Below are 14,816 nucleotides of genomic sequence, written 5' to 3' on the forward strand. Positions count from 1 at the left end.
TCCGGGGGTACAGGTCTGTGAATCATCAGGCTTACACACTTCACAGCACTCACCATAGCACATTATTGCATCATTTTTAATGGCTACATAGTATTATGTTGTATGGATATATAATTAGCTGAGTTTCCTTTTAATGGGTAAATAGGTTTTTTTAAAAAATTGTTTTGCTATTATGTGCACCAGTGCCAAGAATATCCATATACATAGTTGATGGCATCGTTGCTTGTTATTTCATCAGGATAAATATGGGGAGGGAAACCCGTTAGCTTAAAATCTGTACACAATGAAAAATTTACTATACATTGCTGCTTATTTGCTCCCTACCGTCTTCCCCATATTTTGTCTCCCCCTCCCCAAAATACACACACCTGATAATTTGTACTCCATTGGCCTATTTCTGCAAAACCCCACTTGTTGCTGGTGACTTGATAGCCAAAATGATACCTCAGTTTTTAATGTCTTTTTCTTTCAATTTTGTGTTTTTTAATAATTGTCTATTGTATGTAGAGGCTGAAATAAGTAGTACTTAACCCAGACACATGTCTTACTCTGTCAGGCCACTCATGTAGGAGTTGTAAATCTAGTCAGGATTTGGTTATTACTATAGCTAATCTTCCACGCTCCACAGACTTCAAATTCATCTACTACACAGTGGCTTAGTGTGGGGACTGGAGTGCTAGAGGGTCTTTTCTCAGTGTCCTGATCTTCTCTCAGCTTTCACCAAGCCTTGTAGCCCCGTGCCGGAGCAGGGAGCTCTCCCCACTCAGCCCCTCCCCCAGCAGCAGGCTGCTCTTGCTTGTTACTCCCTGTGAGGCTTGAGGCTTGGGGTTGGGGTTCTCTTGGTGCAGCTTGGTTTTAGGCAGGCCCTGTTCATTCTGGGCTGTGGAGGTGGGGCCTTCTCAGCATTCCTGTAGCACACTCCATGGCAGCTGAACCCTGCCTGGTATCTGTAAGGGGTCTTGGCGGGAAAGAGTTTCCTTCTTCTCCCATAGTGGTGGCAAACCTCTGCTTATGTTACTGCAGGATTTGGGGTGAGCAGATTTCATGCTCTTTCCTCAGGGGTAGTCGGCTGTTACTTTCTACTCGGTGGAAGTCTTATGATGAAGAAGGATGAGGTGGGGTTTTACCATCCCAGATGACTTGCTTTACCACCCTGCCAACAATTAACCTTTCCCCTCTCTCCTCAATTTCAGAGTTTTGCTTCATACAGATATGGGTCTGGGAAGTGAGAGGTTTCACCAAAGGGATCTCTCATGTATTCTGCCTTGCCTCCCATCTCTCTCAAGGACTCCCAGTGGAGACCTGTGGAAAAGAATTCATAAGTGAGTGTGAGAAGGAGCACCCACAAATCCCAGGGATTCTGAACCGTCACACAGGCCCACCCTTGCCCTTTCAGAATTTGTTAAAAGTATAGCTGTTCTCTTGCTACCCACTTTTTTGGTAGCTGCTCTCTTAACTCCTGTGCTCCTTTAAGAGTAAAGTAGTTCTTGTTTTCTGTCTGTCTGCAGAGGGCTTTGCCACTCTTCAGAATTCAGTCAGTGGTGGTCTGGCTTTTGAGATCTGGTTGCATGTCTCTTCCCAGCTCCTGAGTTTAGCAACATGACATTGGTCGCTTGAAATTGGCCATGGCAGGAGTATTTACACCACAGAAATTGGCAGTTGCTTCAAATCAGCACTCTCTCTTCCCCAGTGAGAACCAGTTATTAAGCATTCACCAGTGCACCATTGAATCAGTTCATTTGGTTGCCTTGTGACATCAGCTGTCTAGGCTCAAGAAAAGGAATGCTTTTATAGGTTATCTGGCTTTTTCTTGGTAGTGTAAAAGCAGTATGCTCTTGAGTTTACTCTATACTAAGCAGAAGCGGACCTCCATGTTTATTTTTGCTTATTTTGATAACTAGTGAGGTAGAATAGTTTCTTCAAGTCATTAGCTGTTAGAATTTCTTTTTTATAATAATGTTAAAGGTGAACCAAGTAGCAGTTTGCAGTTGGTTTGGAAGACGAGGATCGTCTCAGAGGTCAGGATGATCCTGAGATAAGAAGACAAGGAAAGCTTATTCTCTGTGAATAAAATAAAATTCCCAAGGGAGTCTACATCACAGTGTAGGAGAGAGCTATAACAGGAAAAATCGGAACTTGTCAACCATAAAATCTTTTGTTATGGGGCCCCAGAGGGAATAATTGACCTCGACCCGAACCATACGGTGAGTCCCTAGGGTCTCCACCCCCTACCACCACTGTGCTGCACTGCAGCAGGGAAGGAAGTGCATAAGCTGTTGAAACTAATTGCTTTTCCGTAATGCCTAATGGGTCCTCAGGCAGGATTTTGTAAATGGATGAACTTGGGACATCTGCCATGGAGTTAACATGTCTACAGAGTGACAAGAAAAGACTGATGGGAACGCATTTACAGTTTTTGCAGTTTATTTGACGTACTGGATCTGACCTCCTCTCCATTATAGAACTTTCTGTTGTGCTTATTATATTAAGGGTAATGTTAAGTTAAGTGTTTGCTTTTTAAGCTTTCTGTGACAGATCTTCAGTCCTAGTCTACCTCAGATCATGATAAAATTTACTTTATCATGGTCTTAAGCCAAACTTTAGTAATTCAAATGTATTGTCACAAAATAAGTCCTTCCAACTCAAAATAACCTTTGCTCTGTTGGTTGTGTGTGCCGTTGTCTTCCTCCTGGAGGATGGAGCAGCAAGAGGGAGCTCTGCCCCTGTCGAACTCTTTTAAGTAGCTTTTCCATACGTTTTCTCAAGTAGATACTCTTCTCTTCCCCCTTCTAATAGGTATACCATTAAAGGGATCAGGAACCTGATTTTCTATGAACTGCCAACGTATCCCCACTTCTACAGTGAAGTCTGTAACATGCTGAAAGCCACCAGCAGAGGAGAGGAAGCCACCTGGACTTGCACTGTCCTCTACTCCAAGTATGATGCCCAGCGGCTGGCTGCTGTGGTTGGCGTGGAGCGGGCTGCACAGATGCTGCAGTCCAAGAAGAACGTCCACCTGTTTATCACTGGAGAAAGATGAAACTTTGTTGGACAGGAAATGGTGTTGGTGGGGTAATAATGCTTACTTCTGTGCCACTTGGACCCAGTTCTGATCACTTACATGAGAGAAGGACTGCTATAAGGAAGGAGCACCAGGCAGCGTCATATTGGATGATTCTTTTTAGGTCATGTGTCCCTGAAAAGTTAACTAAATTTTGTAAACTAAATTTTGGTCACCTCTGACAGAGATCAGGAGGGAGCTGATAAACTCCGAGATGTTGATAGAGGAAAAACTTCTACTTGAAGCTCTTTGTAAGCCATAAATTCTTTTATTGTTATTTTATTCTTTAATTTATTACACTTGGTAAATTCTTTCAGATTTGCCTATTTCTTTTTGACGCTTTCTTAAAGTAAGGCATACATGTCATTGCTTGGGAACTGGTTATGAGAAATTGCAATACTTCTTGCTGCTGAATATCATCTTAATTTTGGATCACACAGGTTTTGCAAAAACAATTATTTTTCTCCAGCAAAACTTTTTTTAAACCTTAAACATTTTATTTTAATTCAGCCTAGAAGAGTACATCCACTAATCTTTTTTAACTCATAACAGTAAATGTTGTACTTAAAATATACACTTCAGGGCACCTGGGTGGCTCAGAGGGTTAAGCCTCTGCCTTCAGCTCAGGTCATGGTCCCAGGGTCCTAGGATTGAATCCCACATTGGACTCTTCGCTCAGCAAGGAGCCTGCTTCTCTCTCTCTCTGCCTGCCTCTCAGCCTACTTGTGATCTCTCTCTCTGTCAAATAAATAAAAATATTTTTTAAAAAACACACACTTAAAATCAGATTATTTAAAATAATCTCTATTTCAAGAATTTTTGAAACTCTTGGTGTTGAAATAGTCATCTTTAATATCACTGTATTCATTTTTACTGTAGTCATTTTGTAGGTCATACAACAACTAAAATGATGGGGAAGTTGCACTTTTAAAAACTTTTTTTTAAAGATTTTTTAAAAATTTATTTATTTGACAGAGAGAGAGAGAGATCACAAGTAGGCAGAGAAGCAGGCAGAGAGAGAGGGAGGAAGCAGACTCTCTGCTGAGCAGAGAGCCTGATGCAGGGCTCCATCCCAGGACCCTGATATCATGACCTGAGCCGAAGGCAGAGGCTTAACCCACTGAGCCACTTAGGCACCCCTTAAAAACATTTTTATCTTGAAATATTCTCAGAAAATTACAAGTACCGAACCTAAACCTTTGAGAGTAAGTTGCTAACTTGATAGGCCTTATCACTCATTAAAGTTACCCCTGAATTTATTGTGTATTGTCTGTAAACAAGGACCTGTTTCTGTTTAACCAAAAAACATCAGATCTGGACATTGTCATTAATACCTATAGCCATCTCATCCTCGCACCCCATTTGCCAAATGCCCCAATAATGTCCTCTATAGCAAAAGGAGGCAGTTCAGAATTACATACGGCCTTTAATTGTGACGTCTTTGTAGCATCCTTTAATCTGGAAGAGTACCCCAGCTTTTCCCTGGCTTTCTTGACCTTGACACTTTTGAAGACAACAGGCTGTTTATTTTGGTTAATGTTTCCCTTTGATTAGCTTTAGTTTATGCATCATCGGCGGGAACACTGATGCACTGCTGTGTCCTCACTGCATCTCCTCGGGTGGCACACCATTCCTCTTGCCCCGTCACGCATGATGCTAACTGATGACTGGGTTTTCTTTTGTTTTTGCTTTTTTTTTTTTTTTTTTTAAGATTTTATTTTCAAGTAATCTCTATATCCACTGGGGTTCTCGAACTCAACAACCCCAATGTCAAGAGGTGTATCCTCTACCGACCGAGCCAGCTGCTTGTTTAAGGCAGTGTTTGCCAGGCTTTTCCAGTATGGAGTTCCTCTTTTCCTCTTTATCAATTTATGTCAGTATGGACTTGTAGTTTCGCCTTCTGTTCCGTGGGTTATAATCCATTATAGTTGGTGTGGACATGTATACACACACAGCATCTAAATTTTATTTCTGCATCCACGTACTGAAAATCATGAATTCATATGATACCTCTGATTCCAGTCTGACGCCACAAGATACCTTCTCGCTTTCTCCCTCTCTGTAGTTGTAACTCCTCAGAGCGAGACGTGTAGCTCCCATTATCCTCAGTGAAACAAGCCATAATTGGTACAGATTTTCTTCTACTTGAACTTACTTAAAATTGCTTATTAAAAAAGAGTAAAATCATTTTTGGGGTAGTCGTCCTGCTGAATATTTAAATAGGCATTTTTATTTCTCTCTTTACTCAACATAGAAGTTCATTCCATATACAGCTGGGTTCCTAAAGTTCTGAAAATTGAGGTGACCGTCAAGATGGCTGAACCCATGCTACAAAGGACTTTTTATAGTCATAGAGTATCCTGTGTTTATTGGCCTACTTGTGCTCTTGTTTACCATAGAGCCTGTAGATGATGAGAAAAATGAGTTCACTTGCCTAGTTCAGAGATAGGAGGAAAAAGGGGACCCCTTCTTTTGTTTCCGTGTTCATTTCCCTGTGCATTGTAGCTGATTTCATCACTTTCATTATAACTGTTCATGAGACTCCCAGATCTCCAACTTCTCTGAATCCGTACACAGGTGTGAACCTGGATTTCAAGTCCATGATGTAGCTGCAGGAAGTCTACATTGTATTTAGCATCCCTGGTGATTGTAGTGCTGGCTTGTAGCCAGCCAACTGCTTCTTGCCTGTAAAAACACTGAGGATTTCAAATGTGAACAAGTACTGCTTCTGTTCTTGGCTTAGCACCTGCAAAAGAAGGTAAGCCTCAGCAGTTGGCCCTGGCTTCTGAATTGATTGCAAAAAGTTGATTATCTGGAATGAATGGTTTCATTAAGAGGATGCCTTAACACCAGGGCTCTCACATACACAAAATAAGGGAGAGAAGAGAGTCTACTGGACTATGGATAATAATGCCTGAGCTGGAATTACATACTATTTTGATACTTCTTTTTTTTTTTTCTTCAATATTTTATTCATTCATTTTTCAAGAGACAGAGGGCGCAAGCGAGCACAAGCAGGGGGAGCAGCAGGCAGAGGGAGAAGCAGGCTTCCTGCTGACCAAGGAGCCTGACAGGGGACTCGATCCCAGGACGCTGGGATCATGACCTAAGCTGAAGGCAGATGTTTAACTGACAGAGCCACCCAAGCATCCCTATCTTGATATTTCTTTACATTTACAAGGCTCATTTACAGTAAGCAAGTGCCTAGCTGGTGCTTATAGAAATGGTCCTAATCATCCAAATGATCCTAATCCTGGGAAGAGGTAGAATTATAAGATAGGGAAAGGAACTTATCCAGAATAAGACTTAAAAGTTTTCCTTCCCTATAGTAATAACAACTAGATTAGCACTTTTTTTTTTTTTTTTTTGAGGGAAAAAAAGCTTTGAATCATGAATGCTTCGTACAGCTGGCCGCACCATATGCAATATTCAAAAACAAGAACTAGCTAATCATAGAGAACCAGCAGCTAAACAGCCCTTTGCTGGCTTCCAAAGGGCTTATAATTGGTGCAGATGGCCCCGGCGGGATGGGGAGTGTGTCCCTGCTGACTCCTTGCACCCCAGAGGGCCAGAGGGGCTCACGAAGGCTCTTGGCCCTGATCGTGCCCTCGTGGGAACGAGGAGCTCTAGGCTGCTGCGGGTGGAGGGCGGAGGCAGGTGGTGCGGGAGCCTGCCGGCTGCCTTCTGCCCAGCCTTCCCAAGGCCACATGAGCAGATCTGGGCTGCAGAGTTCCGATTTGATGAGTCGAGGGCCTCAAGATGAGAGAAGGCCTGGGGTGAGAGAATAGGAGTTGGAAGTTTCTTTATCTGAAGAGCTTCGTCGTGGAACCTGCAGGTGGCTGTGAGGGGCCAGCAGCTTGCCAAAGACGAGAGGACTGGAAACGCATCGACTTCACCTTTCAGGGCGCACCCTCTGAGGGGGCGCAGCCTTCGCAGCTAGCCTCCCCTGCTTCCAACCCCTGTCCTTCCAGTCTCTTCCCCAACTTCTCTGTCTTTAAAGACTTACGGTCGTGATCTTTATTATGTTTTCTGCTCCAAACTTATTTTAAAAAGCTTTTCTGGAAGCCTAGCTAAATAGAATTCTGAGCAAATTTCAGTCAGCTTTTAATTCGAGTCCGTGAATTGGGAGTACAGACACAGATAATCCAAAGTTAGTGCAGTCTTCGGAAGGCAAAAGAAAGAGGAGAGCTCTCTCGTTTCCTCTGGGCCTGTCCACTCCCACTCCGGTGAACCCCACCATGTTCGGCTGACGGAGGAAAGAGTTTCTAAAAACTTCCAGTTCTTCCTCCTATACCATATGCTCTAATCAGAGTTGCAATAAAATTCTCAGCATTTTCTATCCTGTTTTCTGAAACTGAACACGTGGTTCTGTCCCCTCATCAAGTTTGCTTTGTTTCTGTTTCCCTTCTGTGAGGACTCTGCTTTCTTCAGATGTGAGGAGTCTCCTCTGCTCACCTTGCATGCGTTGCAATGTAATTCCTGGGTTCCTCTTACCTCCCTGGCCACAGCGCCATGGTTTCTGTGGGAGGTGAGGGTGCGAGAAAGAACAGAGCTCCAGGCTGGCCCTCTCAATAGTGAGGGCCCTGGGCTCCACAAAGGAGTCAGGGCTCGTTCGCCCCACACAGAGAAACCCGCTGCTGGTGGGCAGCTCTCCCCAGGTGTCCCCCTCGCTGTTGGGGACGAACAGCTGCACTTGCTTGTCCTCATGACAGCCCCTCACGCAGGCGAGGGATGACACATTCCGAGGCTGCTCCTGGAAGACCAGCGGGCGTGGTCTTCAGTCTTGGGCCTCTGCAGCTGCCTCTGACTAGGTGGGACCCAGCTGCGGCTGACAGAGAGAGGGAAGGCAGTTTTGCCAGTTGGCTGATTTGGAAGTTGCCCTGAATTCTTGCCCATCTGTTCTCCCAACTGAGCCAGGGCCAAAGCTGTCTATCTCTTGCCAACCCAGGGAATGACACGTAGACTAGTGTCCTGCAGCCCGTCTCCCGGGCCAGTGGGACTCCCTGCAGAGAGATGGCCCTGGGCCCACAGCTGGTGTTGGCCCACAGACATGCATGCGTTCCTGCTTTTGGCGTTCTCTCTCATTTTTCAAAGCTGGCCCTGAGCGGGACGCTGAGACTGGCATCACCCCTGACCTACTGGGGCTTTGCGTGGGACCTCTGCCCCTTTTCAGCCTTCTCCTCTTTATAAATTAGGAAAGAATCCCACTGTCCTGACACAGGGGAATGAGAGGCAGTGGGAGAAGCTGCCGTTTGCCCTGAAATCTCCTCCTCCTTAACAGGACCCTGAGCTTTACTGGGGTGACAGAATGACCGGCTAAAACTACATTTCCCAGTCCCCCTTGCAGGTGTGGCCAGGGATCTAAGCACTAACCATTGCTCATTTGAGGAGAGGTTTTTTTTTTTTTTTTAAATGATTTTTATTTGAGCATGAGGAGAGCATGAGCAGAAGAAGGGGCAGAGGGAGAGGGAGAAGTAGGCTCCCTGCTGAGCAGGGAAGGGGTAGATGAGGGGGATGCTCTATGCTGGGAATCTTGGATCATGACCTGAGCCTAAGGCAGATGCTTAACCAATGAGCCACCCAGGCGCCCCATGAGGAAAGCTCTTTGAGAGGAACACCCCAATGTCTCTTAATCTTCCCTTTTGCCTCCTGGAACACAGAAGTGATGGCTGAAGCTCTTGAGGGTGGCATTTTGCACAGACGATGGTGGAGGATAAAGAGTGGCCTGCTTTCCTGGCCATACTCCGAAGGTGCCGTACCAGTCATATGTGGCCTCCCTTTGCACTTTTTTTTTTTTTTAAGATTTATTTATTTAGTTGACAGAAATAGAGAGATCACAAGTAGGCAGAGAGGCAGGCAGAGAGAGAGAGATGGGGAAGCGGGCTCCCCTGCTAAGCAGGGAGCCCGATGCGGGGCTCGAACCAAGGACCCTGGGGCTCGAACCAAGGACCCTGAGATCATGACCTGAGCCGAAGGCAGAGGCTTAACCCACTGAGCCACCCAGGTGCCCCCTCCCTTTGCACTTTTAGGTGAAAACCTAAATCTAATTTGTTTAAGCTTCTGAGTCCAGGCCTCTTCTTTTATTAGCAATTCCTAACGGATACAGAGGACAAAAATGGGATCACAGAGTCCTGAAGTCTAGAGACTTTGCCCCTTCTTTCTTCTGTTCTCTGTAGGATCCGACATAGGGTCTGTACTTCAGGGTCAATTCCTGACTATTGATGACAGTGGGGAGAGAGCACTGGGGTGCTGTGACATGCCGTCCACACTGGGTCCATAAGAATGAGGGAGGACACGAGTATTCTGCCATTTAGTGGAAACTGAGAGTAGCAAAACAATAATTGTCAGGAATTCAGACTTCAACTCTCTGAAAGCTGGTGACCATCTGCTTTTTATGTGTTCTGCCATGTTTCGAGGTAACGAATCCAGATCCCCAGTTGGGTGGGAACTCAGAGGTCTTGTGATCCATTCTGCCACTTGCCTCGTGTGTCATCTGTCTATCTTCTCTGAGAGGCAGTCTGCAGCCTCTGTGCAAATGCTTTCAAGGAGGAGGTACTTCTCACTATGGATTTTATTATGAGCTCTGATGCAAAACAGAAGAGTTCATGAAGCTTCCATCCATCAGTCCTGGTTCCATTTCCGTGTTACACAGTACAAGATTTTCTTCCACTTGTTAATCCTCTATTTGAAGACATCCGCCTTGTCCTCTCCAAGACTTCGTAGTTCCAAATCATTCTTCATTCCTTCAATAGTTTTTTTTCCTTCAAAAGAAAGTGTTGTACTTTCAGTCTTGATAAAAACAAAACAAAACAAAACAAAACAAAACAAAAAAAAAACCCATGTGAATCCAGCAAAAATAGGTAGAACAGTGAAAAACAATACAAAATCAAAACTATACCTTCTTGGTGATAACTTATTGTTACCTTGGTATGTTTCCTCCTAGACTGTTTTCTGAAAGATTATTTATAGCCAGCAGTTTCTATAAAGTGACCTTTGCACTGAAAGGGTTTTTTATTTTTTGTTTTGTTTTATTTTGTTTTTATAATCTGCTTAGCACAGTGCCTGACATATCATACTACAAGGTGACAGTTTTTTGGAGCTCTTATTATTTGCCCAAACTCTTCTAAGCTCTTTTCGTGTATGAAGTTCAGTTAATTCTCATATACCTATTTGAAGTGTAGGCACCATTATTTTCCCTGTTGTTGTTTTTTACTTTTTTATTTTTTTAAAAGATGTTTATTTATTTATTTGACAGAGATCACAAGTAGGCAGAGAGGCAGGCAGGGAGAGGGGGAAGCAGGCTCCCCGCTGAGCAGAGAGCCTGATGCAGGGCTCGATCCCAGGACCCTGGGATCATGACCCAAGCCAAAGGCAGAAGCCTTAACCCACTGAGCCACCCAGGCGCCCCCCATTGTCGTTTTTTAAAGATTTTATTTATTTGGCAGTGTGAGAGAGAGAATATAAGCTGGCGGAGTTGCAGGCAGAGGGAGAGGGAGAAGCAGGCTCCCGCTGAGGAGAGAGCCTGACGTGGGGCTGGATCCCAGAAAACTGGGATCATGTCCTAAGCCAAAGGCAGCTGCTTAACTGACTAAACCACCCAGGCCCCTTCTCTGTTGTTTTGTGAAGGAATTCGGAGTTTGGAGATGTAAAGTGACTTGCTTAGTCAGTAACTCAGCTAGGATCTGAACCCAGGTAGTGTGATCCCAAAACTTACATTGTTTTTCACTACAGATCTTCCTTGACTTAGAATGGAGTTATATCCTGGTAAACCCATCATAAGTTGAAAGTTCTTTAATTAAAAATGCATTTAAGACACTTACGCTATCAAATATCATAGCCAAAGATATAGTCTATCTTAAATGTGCTCAGAACACTTATATTAGCCTGCATTGGCAAAATCACGTGACCGAAAGCCTATTTTATAATAAAGTGCTGGATGTCACATGTAACTGAGTAGTGTACTGAAGAGCAGCATAGTTGTGTGGGTATAGAATGGTCCATAAGTATATGGGCTGTTTACCCTTGTGATCGTGTGGCTGACTGGGAGCTGTGGCTTGGTGCTACTGCCCCACATCACAACTAGGTATCATACCATAGATCGGTAACTCAAAAAAGATCAAAATACAAAATTTGAAGTATGGTTTTTACTGAACATATATGGCTTTCGCACTCATAGTAACTGAAAAATTGTAAGTCAGACCACTGTAGGTCAGGGACTATAGATAACTGCTTCTCCAAAATGAAAAACGAGCACTCAAAAAATAGTATCCCAATTATTATTACTCTTAAGGAGAGATCTTGTGAATTGTTGAATTCTTAAAAGGACTGAGGGGATTATGTTTTCTTGGGAGGAGGTTATTATAAACAAACATTAATTAAGTTGTTTCATATTCTATCCTTCTGGGTTACATGACATTCTTTTTTTTTTTTTTTTAAGATTTTATTTATTTATTTGTCAGAGAGAGAGCACAAGCCGGGAGAGTGGCAGGCAGAAGCAGAGAGAGAAGCAGGGTCCCCACTGAGCAAGGAGCCCAATGCAGGACTCCCATCTCAGGACCCTGGGACCATGACCTGAGCCGGAGGCAGCTGCTTAACCGACTGAACCTCCCAGGCATCCCAGGATTACATGACATTCTAAAAGGGACTTTATCCTTCTGGAAAGCTTAATGTCTCATATAGCTGATGATTATTGAAGTCATATTTTTAACTTCTTTGCTGCTCTGTTTCTTGGTCCACCAAGCTTTACACAGAGAAATTAAATTTTTAACATCAGGACAAATAAAAATTAAGATATATTTTCTTGAAACACCCACCTATATGGAAAACTGGCATAATGGTGGTTAAAATCATAGACGTCATAGACATGGTAGCAAACCTGCCGGGGTTTAAATTTTGCTACTATACTTTTTTTTTTTTTTTTTTTAAGGAGGCTCCACCCTGGGCATGGAGCCCAACGCGGGACTTGAACTCACAGCCCTGAGATCAAGACCTGAGCTGAGATCAAGAACTGAACACTTAACTGACAGCCACCTGGCCACCACTGCTTTGCTACTTTGTAGCTGTGTGATTTTTGGTGAATTCTTTAAATTCTTTGTGCCTCAGTTGCCAATCCATAAAATGGGCATGATAACAGTAATACCTTTCTCTAGAGTTGTTATCGTAACCAAGCTACTAATCCATGCTGGGCAGCTAGAACACAGCCTGGCATAGTCCTCAGTCTTGCATTTCAGACCTTCCCTTCCACATCACAGAGCTAAACAAACACGAAGGAAAATAGTGGGGCATCAACTGTTACTTTAGATTATTATTGCTTATAAGACTCATCCTTGTCAAGTAAATGAAGAAGAGATTTTGAGAAAGAATGCTTCAGAAGAGAGCTGTGAGGATTTCACTCTAATTTTCAGCTCTCAAGGATGAAGCAACTTGAGTTTTTAGGAGTTATGAACAGCAGGTGGCGCTGTAAACAAACGCAGTAGCAGGCGCTTCCTCCTCCCTCTGGCTGCCTCTAGGTGGCTGCAGGCCTGTGCTGTGAGCTGGAGAGACCCAGGGACCCAGGTCAGTCGATCGGTCTGTCTCTTTTTTTTTATTTTAAAGCTTTTATTTATTTATTTGACAGAGAGTTAGAGAGAGAGCACAAGTAGGCAGAGCAGCAGGCAGAGGCAGAGGGAGAAGTAGGCTCTCCGCCGAGCAGGGAGCGTGACGCAGGGCTCGATCCCAGGACCCGGGTTCTCCTTTACCCGGCTCTGGCAACACCTTTTCAGCCGTGAAGAGACTGGCCACAGACTTAGAATTCTGGGTGCTTGCCTGAACCCTCATCTAAGAGGTGCCAGAGTGCCTCCCAGAGAAGGATGTTTTCCCTGCTGCGTACTTCCCTAGCCTGTTGTCCATCCACCTCTCCCAGGCCTAGCTTGTCCCTCACTTCCTTCCTGACACTGTCCATTACAGCACCCGCACCAAGGCAGATGGCCTCTTAACACTTCCTCCTCCTCCTTTGGTCTTCTCGGGAACAGTATTGCCCAAGTCAAATGACGTCCGGAGGCCACAGGAAAAGCTAAGTGAATTGATATTGACTGAACACTTACTATGGGCCAGGAGCTGTCCTGGGTGCCTCACCTACACCATCTCATGACAGCCTTAAAGCTGGTATCGATCACCATTTGGGGGGATGAGGGGGACAGATACTCAGAGAATTTAGGTAGCTCTCCCAAAGTTAAACAGCAGTTAAATGGCCAAAGCCACATGTTTTTTCTGTCCTCCCCATGTGATCGGCTCCAGGCAGGAGAGCGGTCAGGACCAGCTTCTGGGACAGAGAGGAATCTGCACGGGGATTTCTCCCTCTCCGTCTGAGCCCGGGCTGGGCAGGTTTCTCAGTGCAGTGCCTCCTGAGCATGAGCTCTCCCCTCTACTTCCCTTCCCACAGTTTTACTTCATTCAGGCCTCTATTACCCTTTTCCTGGTATAGTCCAGACTTTGGAAACTGAAGGCCCAGGCTTTAGTCCCTATCTTACTTTTTTCTGGGTGTAAGATCTTTAGAAATTTGCTTACATTTGTCTGACCTCAGTTTCTTTATTTGCAGGGTGCAGATAGGGATGTCTTTTGGGGGGAGTGATATTGTTAAGGATGAAATGAAACCACATGCATATTTGTGGAGCTTATAGAAGTTCCCCTCTCCCTTTCACATGGACTGCCCGTGGATCCCGTCATTCAACTGCTATGCACGAGCGTGCACGCTGGGCCAGGAATGCTTCTGGGCACTTAGGACACAACAATAAATGGGACAGACATGCTTCTTGCACTCTGAGAGATTCATGGGGAAGACAGGAAGTAAACAATCAGAAGCTACATAAAAATGTAGATGGTGCTAAATGCTGGAAGAAAATGAAGCAAAGATAGAGATTTTGGCCACCCCGTTTCCTTTGCCTGGAATGCCCAGTCCGCACTTCTACCCCTGCTCAGTCCCCAGTTCTACTGCTGCTGAACTCTTGCTCCTTTTTCAAGCCCCCCTTTAAATGATCATCTTTGTGAAATCACAGTTTGCTATCACACTTAATCCTATAGACTTCCCTAAAGTTGTCCAAATCTGTCTGTGAGGCTGAGGGCAATACTTTATCTTGTTCGTTGTTGCATTTTTCAAACCACTGTCCATCAGGAAAGCTACTCGGATATTCTGAAGAGGAACACTGACACCATCACGCCAAGCAACTACCTGATGTGCCAGTTCCCAAGTGGCAAATCCTCAGAGTGAGCACTGGGGGAGGGACCGGACTGGGCAGGCATCCTGGAACTCTGTAGGGCCAAATGAACAAACTTTCAAACAAATAACAGAATGAAACATCACACTGTGTGTGTTTGTGTGTGTGTGTGTGTGTGTGTGTGTGTGTGTGTGTTAGAGGTAGCAACGAAAGGCAGTGGTTAGGAGGGGAAAACCTACATTTTCTAGCAGGCCCAAGAAGGCTTCTTGCAGGCGGCTGTATTTCTAAGAGCCCCTGGAATGAAGGCCTTGTCCATCAAAGGCAGGCGGGGGCTGAGTGAGGCTGCCGGGAATCCTGCTCCAGGCGAGCCCTACCGCCGCCCACATCACTCACTGCTTGGGCACCATGATGGCAAGTTCATGCTTTTTAATCAGATACTCAGACTCTGAATGCAGCTTCTCTCCGGGATCCTCATCATTTCCCAGAAAGTAGCCACTCTGCGCCTGGAACTAGAGTTTCTGACTTTTTCCCCCTGTGCATCGCCACACGAGGTGCAAAGAGGT

The 14,816-nt window shown here is 44.8% G+C and overlaps 1 protein-coding gene across 4 annotated transcripts in view; it reads left to right on the forward strand.

Moving 5' to 3' along the window:
• The window catches only part of UTP25 (UTP25 small subunit processor component), a 33,327-nt gene extending 18,927 nt beyond the window's left edge, over window positions 1–14,400 (forward strand). For 2 of the 4 annotated variants that reach the window (XM_032318393.1, XM_032318394.1), the window contains one exon: window positions 2,797–3,377. In XM_032318393.1, the coding sequence (XP_032174284.1) occupies window positions 2,797–3,040 (244 nt within the window). In that variant the 3' untranslated portion in view covers window positions 3,041–3,377. Of the gene's footprint in view, window positions 1–2,796; window positions 3,378–5,638; window positions 5,820–13,637 lie in introns of those variants that run through there. The other 2 variants (XR_004280102.1, XR_004280103.1) reach the window with 2 other exon arrangements.
• Window positions 14,401–14,816: the final 416 nt, after the last annotated feature.

The sequence above is a fragment of the Mustela erminea genome, chromosome 17 (assembly GCF_009829155.1).
Source record: "Mustela erminea isolate mMusErm1 chromosome 17, mMusErm1.Pri, whole genome shotgun sequence".
In the NCBI taxonomy this organism is placed as follows: domain Eukaryota; kingdom Metazoa; phylum Chordata; class Mammalia; order Carnivora; family Mustelidae; genus Mustela; species Mustela erminea.